We start from the raw sequence: 27,058 nt of genomic DNA on the forward strand, positions 1-27,058 counted from the left end.
AAAATTTCTCTTTTGCAACTCCTTCTATTCCATGGAAAAAAGTATATTAACTCATATCTATACATTAAAAAACATGTAGCCATATAAACAAAAAATTTGTGATGTGGATAAAATTATTCATTACGATTTATCGTGCAAATGATCCATGTATCATGAAATTAATTAAACCACATTATTTAATAAGAAAGTCTCAGTGGAACCATGACGTCTTTTAATCCTTTAAGAATAACTACATTTTTGTGCTACTGATGACAATGATAAAGATGATGGGTGGATGATGGGTGATTGTGCAGTGCTGTCTTTTTGTTGAAGACAACTAAATAAAAGGAGACGGCGAACGTGATGCCAAATGACCGTGAACAGCATCGGGGTGGCTTATGAGCTGAATAGATAGACTAACAACAGCAGCACAAAGTGCCCTTCTGTAATTTAGACCTTGATATTATCCCTGTTGAACTCCTTCCCTTGTTGTTCAAATTCTGTTTATACTAATTTCTTTCATAATCAGTACTTTTATGGATCGTTATACACACTGTGTTTTGTATGGGATATGTGATTGTGTGTAAAATCTTTTTGTAAACAGTGGTCTTCTCTTCTGTGACAGCTTTTTATTAATTATGCCTTTGTGTATCTTAAATACAATATAAAACAATATAAATATTACAAAATTAATAACTTAGTATATATACAACCACAAAATGTAAGAGACCACACACTTCATATTATGCTGTACCAGGCAGTAGATACAAAACAGATGTCGCACTGTTTTGATAAGAATAATATCATGTGTATTTAGAGTAGCTAATGCATTTGTACTTAATCGTGAAATTGAAATCTCTGAAGAGCAATATTCTGGCTGGAAACGAAAGAGAGAAAAGTTTCAGAATATGCATTGTGCGGCCAGCATTGGACACAGACTTGCGCGAGTAAATATGTGGAAGTGCACAAGTAAACTAACGAAGGCAGCAGCTTATCCAACATCCATATGAATACATAACGGGCAAGAATAGTCAGCCGGAAAAAGCGCAGGTTTTCTATTGGCCAGATTGACGTTTGTGCCTGGATCAGGTCATGAGTTTTCAGTAATACCAACCGTGACCATGATCATGACCATGACCATAGCCTCCGTCCCCAGCGCCAGCTCCGCCACCATATCCTGAAGACACAAAAATGTTCTAAGTTACCATTTAAAACTGTGTGATATAGCATAGTTAACATTTGCATAAGTAGCTATCTGGACGTGTGACCTTAACTGTAGTACGGATCTATGATCATAGTCAATAACTACACGATATTTTAAACAGTTTATTTACACTATTAACTTATTTTCTAAAGCAATACATGGCCCTGTAATATTCTTTATTAATTGTGGCGTTGGCCGATTTCGACATTTATGTCATTTCTCTAACGTTCACGGTCATTCCAGTCTCATTCATTAAGACCTCTCGCCGCCATTGCTTCGTTGACGTGGTCTTTCCAGCATCTCGCATGTCTACCGCGCTTTCTTCTTTGATGTGGAGTCCATTGCCATACACGTATTGGCCATCTTGAGTCTGGCATACGTTGCCAGTGACCGTACCAGATTAGGCGCTTCCTTTCTATGTAGTCTAGGATTGTGCTTTCGACATTCATAACCTCTCTGATCCTATCATTTCTAATATTATCAAGCCTGGAAAATTCTCAACTCCATCTCCAGAAATCCATCTCGACAGCCAGCAGGCGATCTTTCTGCCTCTGGGTTAGTTCCCACAACTCTGCTGCGCGTTATGTTTTTGTTCCAAAAAATCCAATTTAGTTGTTTTATGGCTTCCTTGCCCTGGCCAATTTTATTGTTTATATCATCAAATCTTCTACCATTGGACGACAGTGTCGCTCCCAGGTACTTAAAATTATGACACCCTTCAAAAGTATCAGCACCGAGTTGTAAGTCGTTAACAGCAATTTCTTGCACTTTCAGATATTCTGTTTTAGATACTTTGTAAGCCACGTAAAATATTGTAAATCACATTACGGTTATCCACATGAGCTAGAAAATAACATAAACGTCGAAATCGGCCAATCGTACAATTAATACAGAATATAATAGCCTACTACAGGCCATGTTTCCCCTCAACAAAATTTTTGGAGGCTGTGAACGCACGAAAAACAAAATTATATTTTTTAACTTGATTTTAGTCTTAGTGTTTGGAATGCTTTAGGCTTGCTGCAACTGCATATATGAATGAACACTGTATCTATTTTAAGAATCTACACACAAATTTCTGCTCTTAATCGAGAGGAAACTGGGTCAAGTGGACCAAAAGACTCCAGTTGCATATTATTTAGAGCAAACAAACATGTTGAATAGCTCATCAATTCATATTCGTATCTACTATCCCATGACGTTTGTTAGATACTAAAAAAGGGCGAGAAGAAGTGTTCAGTTACAACAATTTTTATCACTCTGGAGTTAAAGTAAACAAATAAATGTGAGGCTTACGACCTGTAATATGTCTTCCTGCTCGACGACCTTTCGGGAGTTACTCATTCGCTCAATAAAAGTGTGGATGAGTAGACACCATTCCGTACCTTGTCTTCTCGGACAAGCTCGATGTGGTCACAGAGAACAGACCTGACACCTCCAGTTCACTAGCTAACGATACTAGCAATTAGAGCAAGCAGGGTATCACTCTTCCACTTCAGACTACTAACAAAATTCTAATTCAGATGCACCTCCAGGAGAGAAAACAGCAGCACACTTTCCGTGCAAGACCTCGTTCCATTCAGTTGTGCAATGCAATAAGTATTATCTAAGAACTGATTAACAGTTTCGCTTCACCTGACACGTTTCCACATCGCTGAAAGGTCCCCTCCAATAGTAATAATTAAATGTAAATCCATAATGAACACTACACATATGTCGATTCTCATTTTCAGGCAGGCAAACAAATAACTCCGCGATCAGGCCATGGGAACCACTAGATGTCACCCGATCGCCGTGTCATCCTAAGCGATATTGCGTCATTCGGGTGTCATATGGAAGGGCATGGACTAGCATACCGCTCTCCTAGCGGTGGAAAAGCTTGACAGACACAGGAAAAGCTCCTGGCAGTACCCGGCATTAAACTCGGTTTCTCCGTATGACAGTCATACAAGCTGAACACTCAGTTTCAGAGGCAGAAATATACAGTCAAGTAAGAGTGACCGCTGCAAATGCACGGGATCGATAATGAGTGTGTCACTGTGCTTTTGCTAGGCTAGTTAGTATGTATTTACTTTCCTTGGACAGAGGGGGGGGGGAGTCGTTCGGGGCAGGAGGGAGGAGGGGTATGCCGACTTCAGCGATGCAGTCGTGCTCAACGAGGCAGCCATGCGTGGGGGACAGTGTCTCCGCTCAAGAGTTAGATGTGATACTTGGTCTCTCATACCTCCCTATTGTGGCCGAGCTGGAGGCTTCTACTTGCAGCCTTTGTTTCTCTGGTGCGTTTCTTACAGCCCAGGCCAGGCAGTTAATTGGAGAAGTGCCTTAAGAAAGAAGTGAGCCATCGTGCATCAACACTGGCACACGACACCGACGGCTATGAAACCTTTATTCCGGGACGGTCACGTGAGAACCTTATATTAAATATCATCGCTTCGGACCATACCAGAGATTGGCATTGGACTTTAACTTACTACTGTCAGCCATTGCAGATAGCCGGCCGGTGTGGCCGAGCTGTTCTAGGCGCTTCAGTTTGGAACCGCGCGACCGCTACGGTCGCAGGTTCTAATCCTGTCATGGGCACGTATGTGTGTGATGTCCTTACAATAGTTAGGTTTCAGTAGTTCTAAGTTATAGGGGACTGATGACCTCAGATGTTAAGTCCCATAGCCCTCACAAGGGAACCTCCCCATCGCACCCCCCTCAGACTAAGTTATAAGTTGGCACAGTGGATAGACCTTGAAAAACTGAACACAGATCAATCGAGAAAACAGGAAGAAGTTGTGTGGAACTATGAAAAAATAAACAAAATATACAAACTGAGTAGTCTATGCGTAACACAGGCAACATTAAGAAAATTTTGGACTTAGTAGCGTCGTGGTCCCGTGGTTAGCGTTAGCAGATGCGGAACGAAAGGTCCTTGGTTCAAGTCTTCCCTCGAGTGAAAATTTTAATTTTTAATTTTGAGACAATTATCAAAGTTCAGGTACTCACACATAATCAACTTCGCTCTCTAAAATTCCAGGACATGTTCAGATTTGCTTGGACATATGCAGGATTTGACAGTCTACACACGAAAAATTTTAAAACGTTAAAAACATATGTTTTGACAGAGCACAGGGAAAACTGTGCGACTGTGAAACTGTTGCATTTATGTGTTGCAGTTTATGTGACAAACACTTATGTTTTCATCACGTTTTTGGGAGTGGAGGAGGAGGAGGATATTAGTGTTTAACGTCCCGTCGACAACGAGGTCATTAGAGACGGAGCGCAAGCTCGGGTGAGGGAAGGATGGGGAAGGAAATCGGCCGTGCCCTTTCAAAGGAACCATCCCAGCATTTGCCTGTAGCGATTTAGGGAAATCACGGAAAACCTAAATCAGGATGGCCGGAGACGGGATTGAACCGTCGTCCTCCCGAATGCGAGTCCAGTGTTTGGGAGTAATTATGACATCCACAAGAAAACCTAAATCGGGCAAGGTAGAAGAATCTTTTCACCCATTCGCCAAGTGTACAAGTTAGGTGGGTCGACAACATATTCCTGTCATGTGACGCACATGCCGTCACCAGTGTCGTATAGAATATACCAGAGGTGTTTTCCTATGGAGGAATCGGTTGACCTATGACCTTGAGATCAAATGTTTTCGGTTCCCATTGGAGAGGCACATCCTTTCGTCTACTAATCGTACAGTTTTGCGGTGCGGTCGCAAAACACGGACACTAAACTTATTACAGTGAACAGAGACGTCAATGAACGAACGGACAGATCATAACTTTGCGAAAATAAAAATTCTCACTCGAGGGAAGATTTGAACCAAGGACCTTTCGTTCCGGAGCTGCTCATGCTAACCACCAGACCACGGCGCTACTGAGACCAGAGGTTCCTTTCTGTTGCCTATCTTGCGCATGGACTACTCAGTTTGTATATTTTGCTTATTTTTTTCATAGTTCCACACAACTTCTTCCTGTTTTCTCGATTGATCTGTGTTCAGTTTCTTGAGGCCTATCCTCCGTGCCAACTTATAACTAAATCTGCGGGGGGATGCGATGGGGAGGTTCCCTTGTCAGAGCCATTTGAACTATTGCAGACATTTTGTGTTTGTGTTTTTCCGTGTCATTTGTTCTAAGTGATTGCACGTACTAATACTTCTCTGAGTCGCATGATAACAGTTGAATATTGTGTTTCCGAATTTTGATCATTATTACCTCAGCTGAGGCGTCATTTCGAAATAACTGTTGTTCGTTGTTCTTAAGATTGATTTCTGGAGTGTCAAAGCAGAATACAATTAACCGGACTCGGCTGTAATTATCTTGTTTCTTTTGTGCTGTAATTTTAAATGTTTTAAAGTTTCAATCAAGTAGGCTTGTGCATCTCCCGTGCTTTAAGTGGTCAGATTTCATTTGTGTTTAACGGTCTAAATGCTGTTTTTAATTCTGTTGCTTTCTGTCTGCTATAGTACACTGACATTTGTTATCTCGTCCATTTATTATTACCATTCCAATGCACCAGTCGGCTAGTTGAAGGGAACGTTAAAAACTACCCAAAGGTTGTATGGCTTCCATCTATAACATATTCCCTTATAAAATCGAAGGGGTCTTTAAAAAAACGGGAACTTTGTAGTCCTTTGCGTAATTTAAAATTCATGTGGAAGATATACCCTTGTGAAACGGAATGAAACCTTTTGAAACACACTCTTTTTTTAAGTCTCAAAGCCACAGTGTCCAAACAATAACTATATACCACATCATCGAAGCCAGGAACAGTATTGCGTGCGTGCGTGCGTGCGTGCGTGTTTGTGTAGTGGGGTGTGGGGCAGCGTACACGTGACTGTACTTAATTTCAAAATTTTCTGGAGGAGCATCAAACGTAGACGTTCCATTCCAGTATTTCCAAGGACAAGAAACATCACTTCTCATTTTACATAACAAAATTCCTGCTGCTCTGTTGCTGTTGTCCGTGTGGTTGCTTGAGAAGAGGTGCACGGCACTACGACCGTTAGAACATTATTTTTGGGACACTTCTTCAAACACTTCAACTTCATAATCACGACACTAGGAGCACTCACCGTGGTGCGAGTGGTGCACGACGGGGTGGAAGCCGGACTTGTCGGCGTGGTACTTGACGGTGCGCACGCTGCCGTCCGCCTCCTTGAGCGAGTACTCGCCAGTCACCACGTCTCCGTCGCGGTGCTCCTTCTGGGAGTGGTGGTCCCCTGTGTGCCCGTCAGACACCCCGTACTCGAACTCGTACTTTGGGTAAGCCTGTAGTGACACGGAAAATCGATAAAAAGTTGGATTACACGTTCTCGTGCAGTTATACTGGAAAATTCGAGACGCTTGTGTTAAAGTTATCACGCTCAAAGATCAGGAACATAAATATAGATGCATTAGCACTTAATTCAACAGAACAAATTCAGTAAACAGAAGCGCTGAAAGGCGTGTTACATAATAACTAAAATTTGACCATAAATGAAAACACGAGAAAATTGAGTGAAAATCAGAGACTACAGGAACTGAAATTAAGTACATTCGAAATCTGTAAGGGTTCTCTTTTGTGGTTGAACTGAAAGCACACGATGCTTGAATGCATGAATAGCTAAATGAATTTAAAAGATATATACATCTCTTACGTCTAGTAGCAGTTCATTGACACACAGGGATACATGTGCAGATATTGTGATCACCGGAACCTTAATATGGACCGACTTCACTGTGTTAGTTGAATTTTGTCTGCCTCTAACAGCCTTCCTGCAAACACGTCATACAAGTTACTACTTGATGTTCTCTGTACCGTAGTAACTGCCCCACTAAGTGGATTAAACCTGTCAGAATAGACTAACCCTTTTGGTCCCCGCATCCATACTTCAACATCTGACCTGCTGCCTAGGGGAAAATAAGCATTGACACGTGTACCTGGAAGTACTAGCCAACCTAAACACATACTGCTCCCAATGGCCAGAAGAACTGGTCTGCAAATGAAGTAAAGAATAATATAATGTTATTCAGTACACTGTCCTCAGTTCCCAATAAAAATATCTCCATACCCTACATATTTCAAGAAAATCAGTAAGCTAAATGCAGTACCATGTGGCACCCATCGCCTTACACCACCTTTCATATTCAGTATTCGCTGAGACATATCTTTGGATGTCGTATTTGAATGGTTCTCGAGTCAGTTGGCAGTTGATGGTTGGAGTGCTGACACATTATCTGCGTATCCAGTAATGCTGGCAACTGGTGTGTTATGCATGGGGATCATATCAGCCCGTAACGCATCAAAAACAGCCTGAAGATGACGCACTGAAGCGCTGAAACTGGGAGCGACAAAATAAAATAAAATCATAAGGACGGCTGTAGGTGTTTTTATTTGTCACGATGTCAGATTCGAGTCGGTCCCTGTGCGCTGAATCTGGAGCATAATGCCCTGTTTCTTATTTTCCAGACATGAACAGAACCGCTGATGAGATACTGCACCATCTCTGTGTGCTTGTCTTAGAGACTTACGACATAGTCCACGCTGTGCCCGTGGCCGTGACCGCCGTAGCCGCCGTGTCCGCCGTACCCTCCGACGGTGACGGCGTGGGCGGGACCCACCACGGGCCCAGTCTGGTGGGCGTAGGAGTGCGCGTACCCTCCAGCCAGTGCCCTCTCGCACATGGCGGCCACCGCCAGCAGCATCATCGCCGCACACATCTGGAAGCAATTGGATGTTAAGGTTTAGCCTGCACTCGGCGAGACATTAGATACGTAACTGGAAGTAAACGTACCAACAAGGGTAAACGATACATGAAACAAACAAGTCGCAACTGGAGATGATAAACTCAAAAAAATACTGAAATGACCACTAGGCTGAGTCGTTGGTACAGCTGATGGCCATCTTAGGTTCATTTGTAGGATACTGGGTAACTGCAGTTCGTGAAGCGAGTTCTTGCTAAACACTCGTGAAACCAATCCTAGAATACCTTTCAAGTGTGTGGGAGACGAAACCAAACACAACTAAAGGACGATATTGACATTATACAAAGAAGGGCAACAGGAACGGTCAAAAATTTGTATGGTTCGCAGGACAATATACTGGAAATGCTGAAAAGCTTAAGAAGCAATACGTCAAGTATCCCGTGAATATCCGTTTACAAAGTTTTTTACTACCAGCGTCACGTAAGGAATTTAAGGATATCCCTATCTATCGCTCATACACTGAGATGGACAAACCATGGGATACACGCCTTGTCGGACCTCCTTTTGCCTGGCGAAGTACAGCAATTCGACGTGGCATGGACTTAACAAGTCGTTGCAAGTCCCTTGCAGAAATACTGAGCCATGCTGCCCCTATAGTCATGGATAATTGCGAAAGTTTTGCCGGTGCATGATTTTGTGTATGAACTGACGTGTCTATTATGTCTCATGTCGTGGGTGACCAAATCATTGGCTCGAATTGCCCAAAATGTTCTGCGAACCAGTACCGAAAAATTGTGGCCCAGTGACATGGCACTGTCATTTATAAGTGTTTCATCCGAAATGATCCACCGCTGTTTGGGAACTTGAATTCCCTGAGTGACTGAAAATGGTCCTCAAGTAGACCGAACATTACCATTTCCACTCACTGACCCAGTCCATTCCATAGTAACACAGACCACGTCACCATGGAGCCACCACCAGCTTGCAAAGTGCGTTGTTGACAACTTGGTTTCCACGGCTTCTTGTGGTCTGCGCCACACTCGAACCCCACCATCGGCTCTTACCAACTGAAATCGGGGCACATCTGACCGGGCCAAGGTTTTCCAGTCGTCTAGGGTGCAGCCGATATGGTCACGAGCCCAGGAGAGGCGCTGCTGGTGACATCTTGCTGTTAGCAAAGGCATTCGTGTTGATAGTCCGCTGCCATAGCCAATTAACGCAAAATTTCGTGGCACTGTCCTAACAGATACGATCGTCGTACGTCCCACATTGATTTCTGCGGTTCTTCCACACATTGTTGCTCGTCTGTTAGCAGTGACTACTCTAAGGAAACGCTCTCGGACGTTAAGTGAAGGCCGTTTATCACTGCGTTGTCCAACGTAAGAGATAATGTCTGAAACTCGGTATTGTCTGCACTCTCTTGACACTGTGAATCTCGGAATATTGAATCCCCTAACGATTTCGGAAATGAAATGTCCCATTCGTCTAGCTCCAACTACCATTCCGTGTTCAAAGCTCGTTAATTCCCGTCGTGCGGCTATAATTACATCGAACGCCTTTTCACCTGAATCACCTGACTACAAATGACTGCTCCGCCAGTGCAGCGCCCATTTGTACCTTGTGTACGCGATACCACCGCCATCTGTGTATGCACACCGATCTACCCTACGACTTTTATCACCTCAGTGCATAGGAGCAGCAAAGAAATGATTGGACTATTTAGAGCATGCGTAGATGCAATCGAACACTCATTCTTGCCGCGCTGCACACACGAATGGATCAGAAAGAAATCGTAGTATGTGGTACAGTGCAAAGTACCATCCGTCACTATTTCGTAGTGGTTTGCAGAGCCCAGATGTAGATGTAATCGAGACGTAGAAACAGAGTGGTTCACAGATCATGGGTTTACACCCATGGGTAAGCGTAGGAACACCACTGCTGTGTCTGACAGTATTCAGACGGATCTGAAATGAGTTCTCTGGGAAACTACGAAAAGCAATTAAAAATTATGGAATTGTGAAACAGTTAGTGTCGGGGGAGTCAGAAAAGTAGAAAATAGCAAAAATATATCCCTGCGTCATGCTACTGATTTTTATGCACACAGATATCTTAAGGGGTAGGAATTGTAGAGAAATGACCTAATTATGCGAGAAATCAATAGATTTATGAAAGGTTAATTGTAAACAGATATGGGAAAACCTTATGCTTTCAGGAAATGGCAAGGGGTTCTTTAAAAAAGGTCAAGAATAATTTAACTCCACAATCTTCCCCAATCGAATTCGAGATGAACAGAACTTCCTTTCCTCCTTTACCGCAAACAAGCTGATGGAAGTCGCCCGTGGCGGAGCACGCACTGTATGAGACCGATCCCACAATAAAATTCTCCAACACGCCTGATTGTTCAGAGAAGTCATAGGAATTCACAAAGAGAAAAAAAGATAACCTGAACGTAAACGGATCCAGGATTCCGGTGTAACAGAAAACGAGCATTCCAGATCAAGAGGAGCAGAACCACAGCTATGATGACCAGTAAAATGCCATCAGACGTGCCGCAACTGGTATATACAGGATGTTTACAAAACAAAGTGTCACATAATCCTATAGGGGCTAGTATTGGCCAAAACTAGAAGAAAAGTGACTATAATGATAAGTCCGAAAACAATACCTATTGAGATGTGTGCCAATTTGTCCACTCATTCCCATCTGTCACTTGCGTAAAAGTACACACAACAGACAGTGCTGCACATGGCTACCTCGCATTCTGACAAATCCTTCGGCTCTTCTTCGAAGTGAATCACGCACTGTTTCGGACACACTTGGTTCCATTCAGACTGCGTCGCAAGCACTGGGCACACGCTCTCCATTGTCGATGGGCTGAGCAAACACCAGTACCTTCAAACGTCCCCATAACCAGAAATCCACCGGATTCAGATCCAGTGAACGTAGAGTTCACGTTAGCGAACCCTCTCGACCTGTCCATCGCTCTTGAAACGTTGCGGTACGGTATGGTGCACGATCCGTAGAAAATCGGTTGGTGGCTTTAGTACATGTGCCAGTCGTTGTTTCTGCAAGAGTAACGTTCACCAGTAGCGCTGGTAATTCATCGTGCTGTAACCGACGGTACACACTACCTGTTAATCTCTTTGGTGCGCTATGAGTCTGTTGCCGACAAGTCCTGCCCGTACTTTGATATCAGTGCGATCCTCCAGGCTTTCTCGAGGCTTTGCATCTGCCCAAAAGTGCTTATTTTGATAATTTACTTTTGCTATCTCTTGTAAGTACTACCCCATTTGTGTATAAAATGCAAGTTCTGAACTCTGGTTCTTCAATGGCCCATTTTCAACAAGTAATGTTTTTGGACATGTCATTATAGGAATTTTTCGTACAGTTTTGACCAACAGTACCTCCTGTAGGGATGTGACACTTTTTGTAACAGCATAATGTCTGGCCGCCGTCTACACTCCAGTCTGTCACAGCAATGGAGGACTAACCTGTGACAATGCTTGTTACTTGTGCTGATGAAATGTCAGAAAAATCGTTAAACAAACATCGGCTGTAGACCCCGTCACAAAAGCCAACAGACAACGCGTCAACGAATGGACACAAAAGCCTCAAAAACTTTGTTCTGTAGAGACAGCTAGGTCTTGAACACAAGAGATCTAGAAAATCTCCGAAAAATCTGTTTGTCAGTCGATAAAGTATACTGATGTTGCTTGTATGTAAAAGGAGAAAATTCGGATGCATATGATAAGAAACGTGCAAAATCTGTATAAGACAACAAAATTCGGATAGTAGAAAGGGAACTTTCATGACCCGAAGTGTCACAATTAATAAAATATTCCGGGCTATTATGCCGTGGTCGGATGAATTTCACATTAAAACACAATGTTTCGTCAACATCTTCGGAGGACATTTTCAAGGGGGATCCTAGATTCTTTGAGTGTCACGCCCTGATTCCCTACTGACTGCAGAGAAATTCCGTTTATGTGTGTTCCCAGCAATGGCGTGACGTCACATGCCTTGAATCTCCGGGCGCAATTGACGTTGTCGGCGGTTGTCGTCCGCTGTTGCTATCATCCGGTGATGGAAGACTGGTACACTAGTACACGTCTTCTTCATCACTGGGATCCAGATGTGATTAAATTTCATGCTCTCCTACTTCCTATCGAAATTCCTCGGATGTTCTCTCTATGGCCTCTCTGTATAGCATTTCGTGGTGTCCACTTGTGGCTACCAATATCTGAGTCCTGTAAAAATTAATGTGGTTGCAAATCATGTTCCACAACAGTTGATCTGTCAGTCTCTTCCCTTCTACATTTGCCCTTGTGCTCTTCAAGTCGATTTTTGGCCTTTTTTGTGGTACCCACATACACCACCCCACAACTATACGGAGTCCTATAAATTCCTGCTTTTTCCAGTGGTTTGCGAACATCCTTTGCCAATTTTAGGTGATCCTGTATCTTCGAGGTGGGTTTGTCAATTAAAATAGATTAACAGTCACCACAGATTGTCAGAACGACAAGATCTACAACTACATACATACTCCGCAAGCCAAGTATATGGCGAAGGGTACCAGGTACCAGTACTAGTCATCGCCTTTCCTGCTGCACTCGCAGATGGAGCGAAGGAAAAACGACTCTCCAAAACCTCCGTACGAGCCCTAATATCTCTCACATTATGTTCGTGGTCCTTACGCGAATTGCACGTTAGCGGCAATAAAATCGTTCTGCAGTCAGGCTCAAACGCCAGTTCTCTAAATTTCCTCAATAGTGCCTCGTGAAAAGAACGTCGTATTCCCACCAGGGATTCCCATTTGAGTTCACGAAACATCTCTGTAATACTCACGTGCTGACCGAACCTATTGGTAACAAATCTAGCTGCGCGCCTCTGAATTGCTTCGATGTGTTCATTTAGTCCGACTTGGCGGGGATCCCAAGCATTCGTGTAGTACCCAAGAATGGGTCGCACTAGTATTCCACACGCCGTCTCCTTTAAAGATGTACTACGCTTTCCCGAAATTCGCTAACAAAAAAAAGTCGACGACTCGCCTTCCCTACTACCAGTACCTACCTGACGTGCTCGCACCATTTCATACAGGTTTGCAACGTTACTCCTAGGTATTTAACAGATGTGACTGTGTCGGACTGCACACTTCTATTGCTGCATTCAGATGTTACAGAATTCCTCTCCCCACTCATCAGCATTAACTTAAAGTTTAGAGCAGGCTGCCATGCATCACACCAACTAGAAATTCCCAGGTGTTGCCGCACTGACATCCTTTGTGATAAAAACTAATCACTCATATATTTCGTGGTGACTTCAGACCTTGTTGCAATGAAAATAATAGAATGCGATATTGCAGTGCAATATCGTATTGATCCACCGAAGTTGGGCAGGCGACTTGCACGTAAAAGGTCTCACCTGGACGGGAATATACGAGGGTGAGTCAAATGAAAACCCTAAATTCGCAATAACAAATCAAAATTTCGCGCCGTTATCCTGTAAGTTGGTAAGCGTGCTACAAATAGTGTGCAGATTGGCCTGTAGGTGGCAGCAGAATGCAGATGCACACATACGGTCGCAGTATCAGTATAAAGATGGCCGCTCCACTTGCGACTTGCACTAGGGAAGAACAGCGTTCTGTTATTCCGGTTTTGCGTAGTGAATGTGTGAAAACTATTGAAATTCATCGACGAATGTAGGTTCAGTACGTTTATGCATGTTTGTCACAGCAGCAAGTCTACGAATGGAGTAGGACGTTCGCAAATGGTGTGACTTCAGTGGAAGATGCTCCTCGTCCAGGTCAGGCACAACGAGATGTGACTCCACAGAACATTGCAGCAGTTGAAGCCATAGTGAAGGAAACCCGCCGAGTGACACTGAATGACTTTGCAGCATGTTTACAGATTAGTCATGGGTCAGCAGACCACATTGTACATGATGTGCTCCAGTTTCACAAAGTGTCTGCAAGATGGGTGCCACGGCAGCTGACTCCTGAAATGAGAGAACGACGTGTTGACGCTTGTGAAGAACTTCTTCGACGCTTTGAACGAGAAGGTGATGGCTTCCTTGCAAGAATCGTTACTGGGGACGAAACCTAAGTTCACTTCCACCAACCGGAAACGAGGAGAGCGAGCAAGGAATGGCGCCATTCCTCATCACCAAAACCAAAGAAGTTTCGAACAGAACCATTAGCAGGGAAGGTTATGCTGACTCTCTTTTGGGACGAAAAAGGCGTCATTTTGGAGCATTACATGCCTAGAGGGACCACTGTCACCAGTGCATCATACACAGATCTCCTAAAGAATCATCTGCGGCCTGCAATAAAATCAAAGCGACGTGGATTGCTGTCAGCAGGTGTCCTTTTGCAACGCAAGGCAGCAACAGTTGCAACAATCACAGACCTACATTTTGAGTATCTTCCTCATCCACCATACTCACCAGACCTTGCCCCATGTGATTTCCATATGTTTGGACCACTCAAAGACGCAATGGGAGGAAAGAAGTTCCATTCTGATGAAGAGGTAAGCCACGCGGTGCATGAGTGGTTGTGCGGACTACCAAAAGAATTTTTGATAAAGGAATTTATGCACTGTGTAAACGCTGGAAGACTTGCATTGAGCGTGGGGGAGATTATGTTGAAAAGTGATACAGCTTTGTACCACTTCTGCACAATAAATAATATTTTAAAAAATATTTAAGGTGTTCATTTGACTCACCCTCGTACATACTGGATGCACGAGAACTGGTTCCAGGCACAGGGTTGACGATGTATAGAAGTTTGGATCTGGCCGTGAGTCGTGCATGGATAACTCAGTGGTAAGGCGACCGCTCGTGATAAGCGGGAAATCCGGGTTCAAATTCCAGTTCGGCACAGTTTTCCTTGTAGACATTCCATTTTACAGCTCATGATTGTCCGTAATCTCAATTGCGATTGCGAATACATGAATACATTTAATGTATAAAATAACAGAACGACTATCTCCCCGGGTTTTGGCGCATCTACTACGAAAACAGTGGACGTGAATGGATGAGTTCTTGGACTGTGAGCCAAGTATAAAAATTCTTATGTCAGAAGACAACCAGAGTTGCGGATAAAACAGACGTTTAATCAGTATGAGACCTGTTACGTGTTAATACTCATTTTCGAAGACACCAAGGCTTGCAGAGTTAGTGATCGTTAACTAACTTCAGTGATGTTCATTTGGGACTGTACATGTATGTACCGACATTATTCAATTTTATTTCGGAGATATATTTAACTTCGGAAGCCTTGGTCGGTTCGAAAACGGGTATTAATACGAAACCGATCACCTATTAACTAAACGTCAATTTTATTCGCAACTCTGGTTGTCTTTTTGCATCTTAATCAGTAAGAGTTACTGCCTCATATCATCAAGCATGCTAGAAATATGTAACAATTCTGACTGGTTGTACTGATGCTTATGTTTGAAAGCGGCTTTACAGACAAAACTGCTTAGTATTGGAAGAAAAATAAAAAGTAGTTTTACTTGATCCAGAGTAGTAAAATAATCATCCAGAAAATGCAGAGTGCTTCACGTGCGACTTCGTCACTTTGTCTGGTTTTGCGCGGGAACCAACACCGGGGAGCCAGATCCCGATCGCGCGTACATTCCGGTCTGTAGCTCCGACTTTGGTAGGTGGCGTATCGGCTTCCTGCTGAACTACACTCGTTAGGGGCGGCCTTGGGAAGAAGCTCGAGAAAATCACTGCGTCATTTATCGGTTAACTTCGCTGTGTTTATCTTGGTACACGAACTAGCAGAACAATCGACGTTATAATTCAGATAATCCTTATCAGTTGCATCAGCGCCTCTGCATCACTTGAGAACAAGACTGTGGTGTGCAATTAGTGCAACCTCTGGTAGATTAGCGGCTTACTGAAATAAACGCGCTGTACACTTCCAATTGAATTTAGACCGTCTAGCGTCGAGACACTTCATTATTCTTGAAATTTGACAGCAATACAAAATAAACGAGGAAGAAACGTAAAGTATGGCGTAAAGAGTGGTTACTGAGGAGACAACACGAATTCGCACAATGAATTTAAGCTGGCTCGTAACGATTGGCACAATTGCTTAAATGGACGAAAGTATGTACTTTTAGTGTTTCCATCATTAACTGAAAGAAAAAAAATACTACGGTTGCAATAACACTGACGCTCCTATCACAGGAGAAGTTCGCAGGACTTGAAGTTTACATCATAACCTCTCAATTACTTTTCGCGAGCATTTCTTTACGGTCCGAAAAGGAAAGTTTTCGTATGTACTCGTTATCTGCGATGAGCTTGTTTTCATGGACTCTTTAACTCTTATAACTCCTTCCTGCAGCTACGCCTCAAATTATCGCTTGTCTTTAGGACTATTGATTTCAAGCAGGCTGCTTCAATTTCCTTCCAATTCTTCCACCGGTCGGGCACACGCAGCGACCTCCTTATTCGATAGTCATGGATTATTTCGCCTTCGGCAGGCGACATTCGCTATGCTGGATGCTGATGAGCTCTTCCAAAGACAGATTCTCTTTCTCTCTTGAACTGTGCGTATATCCGCAACAGTAATTACTGTGTGGCTATAGGTTAAAGGACAGTAGAAAAGTAGATATATCCCTGATTTTGGATGGAGTGACACTATTTGGGCTTGACTGCGCGTTCTCATGGACACGATAGGCGCGCTACTCGTATCAGCAAGGACTAAGGATGACGCACATCCTTCTTCCTACTTTCCCCACAATTACGTACAGCCCGCTTCCGTCCTATCATCAACTGCCTTACGTCTGGCTCGTTCCTGTTCCACTGACATTAACATAGTTACGTAATTACCTAAAACTGCCACAAGGCGACATGAAGGCTCCTCTAAGACACTTCAGCTCCTAGACTCTTCTATTCATGGGGTGACGCCTGTTCGTTTATCACATACGATACACCGTAAATAATTGTAAGTAGGCTGTGAAAAATTTTATCAAATCATTATTGGCCACTGCCCAAAACAATTTGTAAAATTTTTTGTGGGGAGCATGGGGGCTATGTAAGTAGGCTGTTTAGATTTTTATATTGGTAATGCCACGTAGGGCTCTGTATGAAAATCACTGGCTGTGCTGTGTGCAGTCTGTGGCTAGTTTGCATTGTTGTCTGTCATTGTAGTGTTGGGCAGCGGCAGCTGGATGTGAACAGCGCGTAGCGTTGCGCAGTTGGAGGTGAGCCGCCAGCAGTGGTGGATGTGGGGAGAGAGATGGCGGAGTTTTGAAGTTTGTAATACTGGATATCATATATTATGACTATTAAGGTAAATACATTATTTGTTCTCTATTAAAATCTTTCATTTGCTAACTATCCCTATCAGTAGTTAGTGCCTTCCGTAGTTTGAATCTTTTATTTAGCTGGCAGTAGTGGCGCTCGCTGCATTGCAGTAGCTTGAGTAACGAAGATTTTTGTGAGGTAAGTGATTTGTGAAAGGTACAGGTTAATGTTAGTCAGGGCCATTCCTTTGTAGTGATATCTGAAAGTCAGATTGCGTTGCGCTAAAAAAAGTATTGTGTGTCAGTTTAAGCACAGTCATGTACAATTGTTCAAAGGGGACGTTTCATAATGTTCAGCATAAAATTAGTGAATCGGTGAATGTTTCTCCTATATACAGGGTGTTTCAAAAATACTTTTACAAACTTTGGGACAGGTTCCTTACACTAAAAGAAGGAAAAAGTTCACAAAATAATACGTCCCAAAGATCATCCTTTCAATATTATTAATGAAAGTTTAAAATTTATCGGACCTCATCAACCATTAAATAATAAATCCTCGCAGTGTCTTCCTCTTGCTTCTAAACACTCATGCACTCACCGAATCATGGACTGTCACACCACTGCAATTACTAATTGGCGGTTTCGAATGGTTTTGCATGCTTCCTTGACACGTCGATGAAAAGTTTCTACATTCGAGTGGTCTGCTGCATAGACCAATTGTTTAAGGTGACCCCAGAGATAATAATCCAAGGGACTGAGGTCAGAAGAATGTGCAGGACATGCAACTGGTCCTTCTCTACCTATATGTCATGAAAGATACCAGCCAGTGCACCTCGAACACTGAGACTGAAACGTGCTCGAGCTCCACCATACAGAAACCATATGTTTCTCCATATACAGTATGCAGGAGCATATCTTCTAGTAGGTCTTGGAAAGTGTTCTGAATTAAGTCCTTGTTGACAGACCTGCAAGACCTACTGAGAGAAAGTACGGCCCCACCAAAAAGTCACCTATAATTCCAGTTCACACACTACTCTTACTCTGATGTCTAGCCTGTATTGTAGCATGAGGATTGCGATTGGCTCCCGTGTGTTGGTTATGCAAATTCCTTATTCCGTCTCGTTCAAACGTTGCTTCATCTGTAAGAAGCAAGACTGAAGAGACAGATAACGGATTGAAAGTCTGTGCAACAAACCATCGGCAAAAGGTCTCCTGTGGAGTTTGACGCGCAACTGTAGGGCCCTGCTCACGTTGACGATGATACGGACAGAAGAGTTGCTCTGGAAGTATCCGCGACTCTGAACTTGGAGGTGTGCCACATGCCAGCGCTGAGACATGGCTCTTCTTCGACAGACCATAGGACGTGCTCTTCCTAGTCAGACACATAAGCAACACATGGTCTTCCTCGGTCAACGGTCTATGGTACTACGGACCCTGTCTCGGCAACGCGACGATACACAGCCCCAAAGGTTGGTTCAAATGGCTCTGAGCACTATGGGACTTAACAGCTGTGGTCATCAGTCCCCTAGAACGTAGAACTACTTAAACCTAACTAACCTAAGGACATCACACACATCCATGCCCGAGGCAGGATTCGAAGCTGCGACCTTAGCAGTCGCACGGTTCCGGACTGCGCGCCTAGAACCGCGAGACCACCGCGGCCGGCGGTTGGATGACTCAGCTGTCTTAGGTGTGAAACGCCGTCTGTTATAGCAGTGCACGCTCTTCTCCATTGCCATTCGCGTGGCCATACACATAAATTATATTTGTCTGCTCACGAAATGAATATCCTGCCATGTTTGGGCGAAGCACTTTCAGTTATCTCACTACCCATAGTACATTTAGACAATAGCCAATTTTAAGATAGTAGTAACACAACGCCATTGAGAATACGATGAGACAAACTGGTTCACAGACAAGTGAAACTGTTGCGTTGTACCTGGAAGGCCAGTGACCCTCAACTTTCATCAATAACTCGAAAACGAAGGAATTCAGATATGTGTTTATATGGACCTTTTTTCTTATTTTATTGTAAGGAACCTATCCGCGTAGTTCGTAAAAGTGTTTCTGAAACACCCTCCAACACTGACGAACCAAAATAATACGATCACTAATTAATTAATGTGGTGGTCCGCCTTTGGAATGCAGTTCAGCATCGGTTCTAAATGGAATCGATTTCACAAGTTCTTGGTAGACTCCCAGAGGTACACGGCACCAATTTACATTATGATCACTTGCTCCGTAGGGTGATGGTTTGCCTTGCGAACGCAATACAGAAGAGATTCTGAATGTCATGGATTCTACAAGTACTTGGTAGCCTTCTGCATGTGTGTTGTACAATATGTCAGCGTACTGGTCACGCAATTCCCGTAAATTACAGCCAGTTGGTTTGTGGACACGGTTCTGGCGCTAGATAGTCCCAGATGTGCTCCATCGGCCTCAGGTCAGTTGAATTTGGAGGCCAAGGCATGATCGTGAGTTCACTGTCATGCTCCTCAAACCTCTATTGCACGATTATGGCGTTCTTTAGGGACTGTTATCCCTTTGAAAGATGTCAATGAGGTCGGGGAACCCGGCTGAACGTTCCCCACAGCTTGATACAGATTTCACCAGCTGCTTCAGTAGTGCAGTGCACGTTTCCGAGCAGCCATTCGTCTCGGTAACAGAGTGTTCAGACACGACCATCGATCCGAACAAGAAACGTGAGTGACTGGACCAGGCGACATGTTTCCATTGAGCCACGTTCCAATCTCTACGATCCTGTGGCCACTGCAATCGTAACTGACCATGTACGGCACTAGCGCAATGGTGCCTCATGTTCCCACCTATCCAGCTTTACAGTGCGAACATTGCTCCGACTTCCACGTTCTGTGATGGGGCGTGGACGTCCAGCGCCTTGTCTCCTTTTCTCAACCACATTCGATAAGTTCTCACAGTAGCAGCACGGGAACAGCCGAACAGCTTCGTCGATCCCGATATTATCGTTCCCAGTCGTTCGTCTCACCTTAAGTGAAACCGCTTAAAACCGTAGAATGAGTGAAAAACATTCATATAGTTGACGCAGAAGCAGAGGCTAATTTCATTCAATATACGTGGTGTCTGTTCTTTCGGACATGTCCGACAGAACAGGCACCATTTTGATCCTGCAGCTACTATGAATCAAGAGATAAAGGAGTTAAAGACAAGCAAGGGGCTCTACATCAGGAGTGTATGCATAAGTTGACAAATTAGGTCTGACAGGAGGCCTGTTAGAGGAGTACACGTAGCTGAGATGGCCACTGTGTGAAATATCTTGGCGTAACGTTCCAAACTCCTATGAGGTGAAACGAGCATATGGGAACTGTGCAAGGGAAGGCGAATGGTCAACTACGGTTTATTAGGAGAATTTTTAGGAAAGAGTGGTTCACCTGTAAGGAAGACCGCATACAGGACATTGATGCGACCTATTATTCAGTACCAGGTCGGATTGAAGGAAGGCATCGAAACAATTCACAGGCGGGCTGCTAGATCCGTTACCGGTAGATTCGAACAACTCGTAAGTGTTACGGAGACGCTCCGGGAACTCAAATGGGGATCCTTGGAGGGAAGGCGACGTTCTTTACGAGGAACACTAGTGAGAAAATTTAGAGAACCAGCATTTGCTACTGTCGCCAACATACATTCCGCGTAAGGACCACGAAGATAAGATACGAGAAATTATTGCTCATACGGAGGCATACAGACAGTCGTTTCTCCTTCGCTCTATCTGCGAGTGGAACAGGAAAGGAAGTGACTAGTAGTGGTACAGGGTTCCCTCCGCCATGCGCCGTACCGTGGCTCGCGGAGTATCTGTGTACTTGTAGATCCCGTAGTGGTCAATGCATCTGCTTAGTAAGCAGGAGACCCAGGTTTAAATCACTGTCCGGCACAAATTTTCAACTTTCTCGTTGATTTATGTCAATGCCCACTGGCAGCGAATGTCTTTCACTTCTCAGTGTCTAGTTTCATTCGGTTATTTCATTCGACTGGAAAAATACGACTGAATGAAAAAACAATCGACTGGACAATCCTTTGTTAAAAGCAACGGTTGCCCAGTCACTGCTGTTCAGGCACTCTCGACAGGTCGCTGGTCTTCAGGCGTAACTTCTGAGGCGTAACCGACTGCACCGAGCGCGGCGGAGGGAATGTGGTCCCGACCAGCTGACGGAAAAAGCCGGTCTTTCTGGAGCAACGACGGTCAGTCTACTACGGTTTGTAGATATGGATAACGAAGATGGTTGAGACAGAGAAGGCAGATGACTCGTGCATTTCAGTCTGCCACGAAGTTCAGTACTACACTACGATCGAAATAGAACTTCCTGCTGGTTTCGAAAATTTCAAGCGAGCAGGAAGCTGATTACTAGCCTTTTTCCCACTTACATCTACAAGCATGAAAGGTAACTCTATCTGCGATTGTCACAAGAAAGAAGAAGCTATAAACCATTTTAAGAACCTTCAACATTGCAGCGCGTCAGCAGTCGTTGGTTAATATATTAACATGGCTATACATTTATAAATGATGTTCTTTTAATAATTGACAAAGGTCTTTTTAGGCACTTGTGGGTTTTATTGTTCTGAAGATGGTGTAGTTATCTACGCCGAAACCTAGGTAAACACTAGGTGCTTTTTTCGCAGTCGAGGCGGGTTTCTAGTTTTTTAATATATAAACCATTTGGAGTATTCCTGCAGTTTTTTCGAAGCACAGCAAAACTTCTTGGTGCAAAACCTTGTGCAAATTGATGTACCGATTCCAACAAGCGCTCCAGTTTTATTGTATCCTGAAAACATTCAAATATTCAAAACCCTTTCCGATTTTATACGAGATGGTAACGTGTGTCTATGAAATTTCGTGTATTATCGATAGTCAGCTACATTTACACCTTAATCTCCAGAAGTAAGCTCCTCCTTTTTCATAATGTGTTTCGTCTACAGCTGTGACCATCTCAAGATCCTGTAGCTCTATACACTGTCCGCCACATGTGTCCACCTGTCAAAAGCCCTTTGCATCGTGGACCGCTGCGAGGCTCGTAGGATGAGAGTCAACAAAGTTCCGGAAGGTACCGTCGGAGACATGGGGCCATGCCGACTCTAGCGCGGTGGTCACCTGCACTACATTTCTTGACTGACGATTCAAGGCGCGAACAGCCCGACCGAGATGGTCCCGCAGATATTCAAGTGGGTTAAAATCCGGGGACTTTGATGGCCAGAGTAGTGCAGTAAGCTCATATTGGTGCTCATCAAACCGTGCATGTTCAATGTGAGAAGCTTGACACGTTGGATTGTTCTGCTGGTAGATTCCACCATGCTGAGGAAAAGCAAAATGCTTATAGGGATAGGCATGGTCCCCAAGCAAAGATGCATACTTGTGTTGATCTACAGAGCCTTCCAGAATGAGGAGGTCACCCAGGGAATGGCAAAAAAGCATTTTCCAGATCACAATGCTCCTTCCTCCGGCGTGGATCCTTTACTTTCGGACGTTTCACTCCGTACACGCCATCTGCCCGATGGAGCATAAAACTTGATTTATGGCTACAGGCCACCTGTCACCACTCGGTGTACGTCCAGTTGGGGTACCGGCGTGCAAAGTCCAGCCTTCGTCGCTAATGAACAGCAGTTAGCATGAGTGCGTGAACCAGATGCCTGCTGCGGAGGCCCATATGAAACAATGTTCACCAACCAGCCATTGAGGAGACCCTGCTGGTAGCCCCTTGGTTCATCTGGGTGGTCAGTTGCTCAACAGCTGCACGCCTGTTGCCTGTGCACAGCTCCGCAGCCGTCGTTCACACCTGTCATCTGCGGCACATGGGGCACTACAGTTGCCTCGGGCCACTTTTGGATAGAGCCATTTTGCCATGCGTGGTATAATTTAATCATGGTGGCACTCGAACAGTTTACAAACTTAGCCATTTAGGAAATGCTTCAACTTTTATGCTGAATTCCAATGATCAAGACCTTCTGGACGTCAGACAAATCACTTCGTTTGAGTGGTTATTGCACGTTGATGACGAAGATAGGCGGTGGTCACGTAAATCTGAGGAAACGGTGTACATTGTGCCTACAGGGATACTCTAAAATAATCCTAAATAATTGTTCAGACTATTTACGAGTATATTGTGATTTCTCGGTATAGAAGTCTTTTTTTATATTTGCACTTAGCTGTTGTCTAGTATGGTTCCATAAGCCTATATAATCATGGATCGCACATCTCGCGTGGTATCTCCGGTGTTATTTTAATTCTGATATCATTCGAATGCTACCTGCGCTGCCCAGCCAGATATCTTATCAGTGTATGACGTCTTACCCAGTAAGCGTGGCTCCACTAGAGGGATTCACGTTTGAAACTTAACTTTACTGTTTCAACGGTTGTGCATAATTTCTACATCTACATCTACATTTATACTCCGCAAGCCACCCAACAGTGTGTGGCGGAGGGCACTTTACGTGCCACTGTCATTACCTCCCTTTTCTGTTCCAGTCGCATATGGTTCGCGGGAAGAACGACTGTCTGAAAGCCTCCGTGCGCGCTCGAATCTCTCTAATTTTACATTCGTGATCTCCTCGGGAGTTATAAGTAGAGGGAAGCAATATATTCGATACCTCATCACCTTATGTTGGTGCAGTAATGAATCAGAAAATTCCCAGTCAACACATCAAGAAAAACATGCCAGCCGCTTAATACATTTAGTAATAATTTTGTTATCAATAATCATTGTTCAATAATATTCTGAGACTTGACACGGATTATAAAGTGCGTTACATTAAAGCGAAAACCTAACAACAACTTTTTTTATACTAGCTTATCACTACACTGGTGTTCAACGCGGTGTGTGTGTGTGTGAGAGAGAGAGAGAGAGAGGGAGAGACAGACAGAGAGAGAGAGAGAGAGAGAGAGAGAGAGAGGGAGACCGATGGTGAAGAGCAGAGTTGTTAAAAAAAGACATTATAAACGATAAGCAGGTGCCAGCAACAGGCACCTTCCCTTGGTACAGCAATTTGGAATAATAGTAAAAAAAATGAAAAAACACGCTTCCCTCTTCTTTCCTTTCGTTCTTAATAATAAAGCAATGAATGACATAAGTAGTTAAAACATTTGCTACTTTTTAATATCGAGAGTATTGCAACTCCCTTATTTCAATTGGTAAATTATACTTTCTAGCAGTAAAAACTTTAAAAGGTACTTTTTTATATAAATGCCCAGAGTTTGGGCATTTAGAATTGCTTTGGGCAAATTCCCAGGCAAATGATCATTTATAAATGATCTGTCCACTGGGCGTTTGCCCAGCCCGCATCAGTGTGACATTTATCTTCAAATGTTGTTTATTTATATTTACTTTGATCTTACCACAAATAAATACTGAAAATTATCCATGTTTCATTTCCGTACATGGCTACAGTCCAGACAAATGTCTGCAGAAAAGTCTCCCTCAAACTTAAATTTATATAAGATATGTAAAATAACTGAGAATTCTAAATATTTTTAGCCATTGAAGAATTTGCGAGAGCATTTGACTGCTGTCAATTTTGTTGTTAAAAGTAATGTCCACCGTTCTCCGTTCGGCTGTTTTTGTGAGGTATGTCCCACACCAACCACTGCACACCTTACTTGAGTCGACACTGACAAGCAGCAACTCCCCGTTCTTGGACGACTCTCAACATGCACTTATCTGCGAGACTTTACCTGATTGCGGGCCATGCTTGTGACTTGTCCCGTGTGGTTACCTTTTCTGCGCCTGGTGGCTGACTGGTGTTTCGGGGAATCGCTGGGCAATTTATACACACGGGGCCTGAAGGCTCTGCGTAAGATGCCGGAAAACCGGCCGCCCCTCCCCGCCGACGAGTTCTTGCTGCCCGGACAAAGCTGCGACTCGCGAGGCGAAGGGCGCGGCTTGTCGTTTTCTCGCACGTCCTCCGGAGCGGAACTATCTGTGTGGCGAAAGCCGCGCCCCTGTGGCAGGGTCGGGCGCCAAGTGGGTGGGCCTGCGACACGCGACGCCGAAACGCTCGGCTGGCGCTGCGGCTGCCCGCGCCCATTCAGACAGCCTGTGAGGAAACCGCGGGGCGAAAACGCTAATTGCTCAAATATTTCCTCAAGGCTCCCCAGCTATCCGCCACGCTCGTTTGTATTCTCGAAACAATTGCTAACTGACTGCCCGTTTCCAAACGAGGCGCAGCGCAGTCCGAGCTGCTCTTGGTAGTCGTCGGCCAGTGGATGAAAGCAACAGCTGTGTCTGTACAGTGCACCACCTTCTGTAGTGCCACGCGGGATTAGCCGAGCGGTCTAAGAAGCTGCAGTCGTGGACTGTGCGGCTCATCCCGGCGAAGGTTCGAGTCCGCCCTCGGGCATGGGTGTGTGTGTTTGTCCTTAGGATAATTTAGGTTAAGCAGTGTGTAAGCTTAGGGATTGATAAGATTTCACAGACATTTGAACATTTGAACCTTCTGTAGTGCAAACAATTATTGCCAATGCATAGTCGTGATCAGAGAGAGAGAATACACCGAGAGATTGCAGCACGTCATTCAGCGTTTCCTGCAGACCCACACCGTACTAAGCGGCTCTACAAGTGGTCTACGGTAAACAGCGGACAAATTGAATAGCGACCAGTGTTGTGTAAACTTACGCGCGGAAAAAAGTTCTGCTTTTCTAGTATATGGTTCAGAAAATGCGAGAGAAATGTAACAGCACCAAGTTTTAGCCTTCCTCAATTTCGACAGTTTGCAAGGAAACAACTCCCCTCGAAATGTTTCGAAAATAGAAAATGGTATTCTTCCGGACCGGAACCTTGCCTCTCAACCGCATTTAACCATTTCTCCTAAAACCTACGGTTTTGAAAAAGGAAACCTGCAAATAAATGCACGTTTATTATATTGCTGTCACGTTGGAGACACATTTATCAGACAAGTGCATTAACTTACAAAACATCTAAAAATATCCAAGTACATATGAAAAGTAACATTGGTTCCTCCTCGAATTTAAATGTGCATTTAAACGCTGCACTACACACTTCACAATTTTTCTTCGCGTAAACTGGAGCGGATAGATAGCACAATTACACTAACAAATACAGTATACAGGATGGTCCATTGATAGTGACAGGGCCAAATATCTCACGAAATAAGCATCAAACGAAAAAACTACAAAGAACGAAACTCGTCTACCTTGAAGAGGGAAACCAAATGGCGCTATGTTGGCCCGCTAGATGGCGCTGCCGTAGGTCAAACGGTTATCAACTGCGTTTTTTCAAATAGGAACCCCTATTTTTTATTACATATTCGTGTAGTACGTAAAGAAATATGAATGTTTTAGTTGGACCACTTTTTTCGCTATGTGACAGATGGCGTTGTAATAGTCACAAACGTACAAGTGCCAGTGTGGACGGTATTTGCTTCATGATACATTACCCGTGTTAAAATGGGCCGTTTACCAATTGCGGAAATGGTCGATATCGTGTTGATGTAAGGCTCTCGTGATCAAAATGCACAACGGGCGTGTGCTATGTATGCTGCTCGGTATCCTGGACGACATCATCCAAGTGTCCGGACCGTTAGCCGGATAGATACGTTATTTAAGGAAACAGGAAGAGTTCTGCCTCATGTGAAACCATAACCACGACCTGCAACAAATGATGATGCCCAAGTAGGTATTTTAGCTGCTGTCGTGGCTAATTCGCACATCAGTAGCAGACAAATTGCGCGAGAACCGGGAATCTCAAAAACGTCGCGGTTGAGAATGCTACATCAAAATCGATTGCACCCGTACCCTATTTCTATGCACCAGGAATTGCATGGCGACGACTTTGAACGTCGTGTACAGTTCTGCCGCTGGGCACAAGAGAAATTACGGGACGATCACAGATTTTTGCACGCTTTCTATTTAGCGACGAAGCGTCATTCACCAACAGCGGTAACGTAAACCGGCATAATATGCACTA

General features: G+C 44.0%; 1 protein-coding gene across 1 annotated transcript in view; it reads right to left on the reverse strand.

The window, feature by feature from the left end:
- Positions 1-24,857, reverse strand: part of LOC126101297 (uncharacterized) — a 557,599-nt gene extending 532,742 nt beyond the window's left edge. Inside the window, exons 1-2 of the mRNA XM_049911976.1 lie at positions 24,808-24,857; positions 7,684-7,872 (exon numbers count right to left, since the gene is read on the reverse strand). Of these exons, the coding sequence (XP_049767933.1) occupies positions 7,684-7,872; positions 24,808-24,822 (204 nt within the window). The 5' untranslated portion in view covers positions 24,823-24,857. The remainder of the gene's footprint in view (positions 1-7,683; positions 7,873-24,807) is intronic.
- Between the last annotated feature and the right edge of the window lie 2,201 nt (positions 24,858-27,058).

This window comes from Schistocerca cancellata, chromosome 9 (genome assembly GCF_023864275.1).
Source record: "Schistocerca cancellata isolate TAMUIC-IGC-003103 chromosome 9, iqSchCanc2.1, whole genome shotgun sequence".
In the NCBI taxonomy this organism is placed as follows: domain Eukaryota; kingdom Metazoa; phylum Arthropoda; class Insecta; order Orthoptera; family Acrididae; genus Schistocerca; species Schistocerca cancellata.